At 31.4% G+C, this 5,592-nt stretch overlaps 1 protein-coding gene across 1 annotated transcript; it reads left to right on the top strand.

Annotated features, from left to right (window-relative positions):
* Nucleotides 1–236: 236 nt before the first annotated feature.
* Nucleotides 237–1,226, top strand: LOC135961197 (uncharacterized). The gene has a single exon (XM_065512693.1). It carries the CDS (start codon nt 237–239, stop codon nt 1,224–1,226), a length of 990 nt encoding a protein of 329 aa, XP_065368765.1.
* Nucleotides 1,227–5,592: the final 4,366 nt, after the last annotated feature.

The raw sequence follows: 5,592 nt of genomic DNA, 5'->3' as shown, positions 1-5,592 counted from the left end.
TAATTCAGACTGCCGTGGAAACATGGCATTAGTTTTTTATTTTCGACGTGGTATCATTATTCACTAATATACCGATTCACTTGGCTATAAGGAATATACTTGACAAATGGAAAACACTTAAGGAACACACGGCAATACCAAGGCAAACATTTTTGAAAATTCTTCAGTTTTGTTTAACTGATAATAACTATCTCACTTTTGACAATAAATTTTACCATCAAACATATGGTATGCCAATGGGAAACCCCCTATCGCCAACAATTGCAAATATTGTACTTGACACACTACTGGACGATGTAATTGACGAATTAAGGGCTAATAATATAGAGATTAAGTTTATCACTAAGTATGTGGATGACTTGTTTGCGATTATAAGGAAATCGGACGAAGAGAAGATATTAAAAACAATGAACGTTTATCACAATAAGATACAATTTACAATAGAACGCGAGAAGAATATGTCAATACCGTATCTGGACATCAATATCATCAAGGATAATGGAAGAATAAGGACAAATTGGTACACGAAACCCACATCTTCAGGTAGAATGGTTAACTTCAACTCTACACAACCATTGAAAATGAAGATAAGTACAGCGACGAATTTAATAAGGAAAGTATTACAGATAAGTGATGTTGAATACAGGAAAACCAATATTAATAGAATAAGAAAAATACTTACAAAGAATAGTTACCCAACATATATGACGAACAATTTAATCAACAAAGTACTAAAATATGAAAAACAGCAGAAAAATCCAAACACTGAGGAGGAAAAAGTTTTTTACAGTGTACCATTTATTCCCAAACTAACGGAGACAAAAACAATGAAGAGAATGATCACAGAGAAAACAACAACAATAGCTTACAAATCAAATATGACACTGAGGCATCTATTTACAAACAACAAAACAAAAATTGACAAACTTAAGAGTGATAATGTGGTCTATGAGATAAAATGTGACGGTAATGAAAGGGAGAGATGTAACTTGGTTTACATTGGTACGACAAAGAGAATGTTGGGGACGAGAGTTAATGAACACAAAACAGATATTGAAAAAGGAAAAATAACGACGGCATTATCTCTGCACGTAAAGGAGTGCAATCATAAGATGGATTTTGACAATATTAAGATATTGGACAGAGAACAAAAAGAGAACAAACGATACACTCTTGAAAGCTTAAGAATACAACAAAAAATACACAATACAATGAACACGAAATAGGACAAGGATAACACAAAACTGCAATATTCCGCTGCAATATTTAATTATTAAATCAGTTGAAGTTCTGTGATATTAGTATTAAGTTTGACTTATAGTATATGTTTGTGTTGTAATGATTATTTATTTATTTATTAATTCTGTGTCGTGAAGTCCAGTTTTTTAAATAATATGTTAATTGACAATGTAAACAATAGAATTTCGTAAGTTGAACTGTGATATCTTAAGTTTTTCAATGATTTATAATAAAATATTTATATGTTTTTGTCGCTAGAATTCAACAATAAAAGAAAACCCCTGAAGAAGTTTGAAACATACAAACGAAACGTTGGGTAAATAATAATAAAAATGAAAATACTTTGATTTTTATTTACACATTTGGTAACAAATGATTGACCATAAATAGCCCGTAAGATTGGAATCTTAAAAACTAAAATTGTCAACATCATTGGTCATAAATAGAAAACTAGAAAATTTTATTTTTTGTTTGCAAATACAAAATTCTATAAATAGCTCTACAACAAAACAACTTATTTAACAGCCTATTTCTAAGCGAGGGTGGTAAGTACTTGCCTCCAATGCCATCACAGTGTTAAAATAATGAGTTAAAAAGCTATTGTGTAAGTAGTGAATAGTAGGTATGTATATTAGCTTTTTAACTCGTTACTTTTCAATGTAAGTTTTTGCTGGGATATTATACAATTGTCGTTCTACCTTGGCTTTGACTTTTTAAGGTGAATACAGAGGCATGTTTCTTCAAAAGCTAATTGGCTTTATTTCCATTTCCCCACATATTCCGCAAGTTGCTCGTGTTTTTGGAGGACTTACTGCCTCTGCTGAAGTACATTGACTTATGTCCGAATTTGCCCTGGCGATTTTTTATAGCTAGACAGGTTAAGCACTCTTACTGGGACTATTCTGTTGTTGCAGTGTTTTGATTTTATTTTTATTGAATCTACCACCCATTCGGATCTATACTAAAATTTCTGATTGGGTTGGTAGTTTCTGACACTAATTAGCTTTCTTTATTGAGTCTTGATTCTATATCCGACGTTAAGGGATGTTTACGACTTATAAATTATTTTCAATGTTTCTTGAGCAAGAGCGATGAGATGGCATCCGCAAATGATGACTTTCGTGTGGCATATACCACATGTTTTATGTCAGGATCAAAAATGCCATTCACAAATGCCTCTATATTGAATTGAACGGATGATTTTCGCCTTTCTGCACTGTACCCCGCAATTTCTTATATTTCAGCCATTTAATAGTTGATTTTGTGGATTTTCTATTACTACCCAGATAGAGATGCCAAACGGGGAATCCCGTTCCCGAAAATCCCGGGGTTTTCGGGATTTTTTAAACCCCGAAGCCCGGGATTTTTTATTTTAAATCCCGGGATTTTCCAAATCCCGTTTTTCATAAATAAATAGGGGAAATTGTCATTTTGTGTGCCTTTTTTATGCATTTTCACATTCTACAGATATAAATGTAAAAACCCAAATAACAATAACGAAACCAAGTTGTAATGTAGATTTGCAACTTGCAAAAGAAATAGATCACTTTATTTCTGAAGGAACAAGAGGAAAATACTTGCAGATTTGTTATAAGTATTTGCAAACGGTTTCGCCAATATGAAAGATGTTTTTCGGCAGCATATGTCGGAAACAAAATTCGTTCCAGAAAGGCAGATGAAACCATAGATGCAATAGTATGCTTTTTAGTTTTTTTTTTTTATTTCATATCTTTTTTATTGTATCTTCACAAAATAATGTGAACTAAAAATAATTTGTTCAAATCTTAAATCTAAAAATTATTTTTTTTTATTTACGTCCCACCACAGTTGGACAAAAAATTTTGTTTAATTTATAGATCCTATCATTAGCGCAGGTCTGTTGGATTCCTTCTTCTTAGTCGGATGTAGCCATTACTTCTCATTAATGTTCGTGCAAGTGGGTTTGGGTGAACTTCTAACTTTTTAAAATATGACTCCGCTTGTTTTTTTATTTAATTTTTCACCAGGGAGACACCTAGGTCCTTATGAATGTTAATATTTCTCACATACCAAGGCGCTGCTGTTATCATTCGTAATATTTTATTTTGGAATCTTTGAATTTTTTCAATATTAGAAGCTGAGGCCGTGCCCCATAATTGAATTCCATAGCACCATATGGGTTTTATTATTGAGCTGTACAGCAAAAGTTTGCAATCTAAACTCAATCTCGAGTTTTTACCAATTAGCCAGTAAATTTGTAGTAATTTTAACTTCATTTGAGTCAATTTCGTATCTATATTCTATTTCCAGGTAAGACGTCGGTCTAGATGCAGACCTAGATATTTAACTTCAGTTATTTATTTATTAGGATTGGAAGGAACGATTCTCTACGCAATGTGAATGTAAGATGTATAAATTTTTGCAGTTTTTCGAATGTTTTGTGCATTTTTAGTATTCATTCGATACACATTATTGGTCTGATTTGAAACCTAAACTGCTGTTTTACAATACAAACCTCTTTAGATTAATATTTTTAAGAATTACAATGATCCTATATAGTAGAGGACGATGAGTTTACTTAGATACTTTTGCAAAATCAATTACACATAATGAAAATATTAAAAATTAAAATTAAATTCCGCATAATTCTCTAAGTTTAAGTTTAGGCTAAATCTTACTAATGCATTATAATGATTCATTAAAAACTTATTGATGATTTTACCAAAAGTTAAATTGAATTCGATGTACCTATAAAAATTTGACTTCATTAGTGTGTTTTGTTCTTAAAATTTTAATTTATTAATCATTTTGTTAGCTTTTCAGAAATATTGCAGGAGAGACAAAAAACGTTCTAAAATCCATGATTTGAAACATTTTTGAAATCTGATAATGGAGTTTTATTAATTATTTGGTATGATTTATAATGACAAATAATCACAGCTAAGAAGAAGTGCGTTTTCATCTTATAGGTCCTTTTTTAGAACTTGTAACATTTGCTTTTTCGTATCAGAAAGTTAAGGTGATAATAAATTTCAAAATTATCAAAAATTTAATTAAAAAATTGATTTACATTTTTTGGTTGGAATTTAATGAATAAACCAATAATTAAAACAAGTACGTATTATATATTTAGTAGCATATCTATACACAATTCCATTTGACTGAGATAATAATTTTGCAATTTTTACAAAATAAAATGAACTCAGTACTTTTGTCTATTTATAATTATTTATATTAACCATTCCTGACTACTAAAAACTACAAATTTTAAAGCTGTATAGACTTTATTGGACATTTTATGTTTTCTATACATATATGACGGTTAACCGGTTTAACCGGTTTTTTCGATGTCGGTTAACCGAAAAACCGGTTTTTTAGAAAAGGCCATTTTTCGGTTAACCGACAAACCGGTTTTTTAAAAAGTCGGTTTTTTATAAACACTAGGTACGCCTGCTTCAATAGGCTGTGATGAACTTATGAAGTCTCCCTCTTTAAGAACGAACTTTCGATGACTTAAATAACTTTCTAGAAGCTTGTGTGTGTTCACTGGTAAATATTGTTTTATTTTTATCGATAATCCTTCATGCCATACTTTGTCGAAGGCTTGCGAAACGTCGATGAAGAGTGCAGAACAATATTTTTTTCTTCAAATGTCTTGGATATGATTTCTACCAACCTGTGAGTTTGTTCTATGGTGTTATGTTTTTCTCGAAATCCGAATTGATGAGTTGGAATACAATCAAAATGATTCACTATCGGCTTTAACTTGTGCATTAACAGTTTTTCGAATAGCTTTGATATATTTGACAATAGGCTAATGGGTCTATATGATTCTACTTTACTGTGATCTTTTCCCGGCTTAGGTATCATTGTAACTAAAGAAACCTTCCATTCTGGTGGATAATATTCAAGGCGTAATATAGCATTAAAAATAAATAGGATTATTCTTAATGCAATTTGGGGTAGCTCGAGGAGCATCTTGTTACTGATTTTATCAATACCAGGTGATTTCTCGTTTGGGGAAAATACATTCTTTAGATGACTAACAAACAGATTTCCTTTTTCAGTATCGTTTCTCGCCCAGCCTCCACTAGAATTACGTAGAGGAGGTCTGGTCATAACAGGTCTTTTTAATTTTTTTGTAGCTCGCCATAGAGAGCTTTTTAGTGTCTCATAAAAATTAATAGCTAAATAAAAAATTTACTTTCAATTGTAAAGACATAATTATGTACGTTTCTTCCTTATAATTTTCGGGATTTTAGATTTCCCGAAAATACCGGAACCCGGGAATACCGAAAACCCGGGTCGGGATTTCGGTATTCTTTACCAAATCCCGATCCCCGGGATTTTCAAAAAACAGTCCCGATTAGCATC

The sequence above is a fragment of the Calliphora vicina genome, chromosome 5, assembly GCF_958450345.1.
Source record: "Calliphora vicina chromosome 5, idCalVici1.1, whole genome shotgun sequence".
Classification (NCBI taxonomy): domain Eukaryota; kingdom Metazoa; phylum Arthropoda; class Insecta; order Diptera; family Calliphoridae; genus Calliphora; species Calliphora vicina.
Note: the sequence above shows the minus strand (reverse complement) of the source record. Positions and strands in the feature narration are given on the sequence as shown.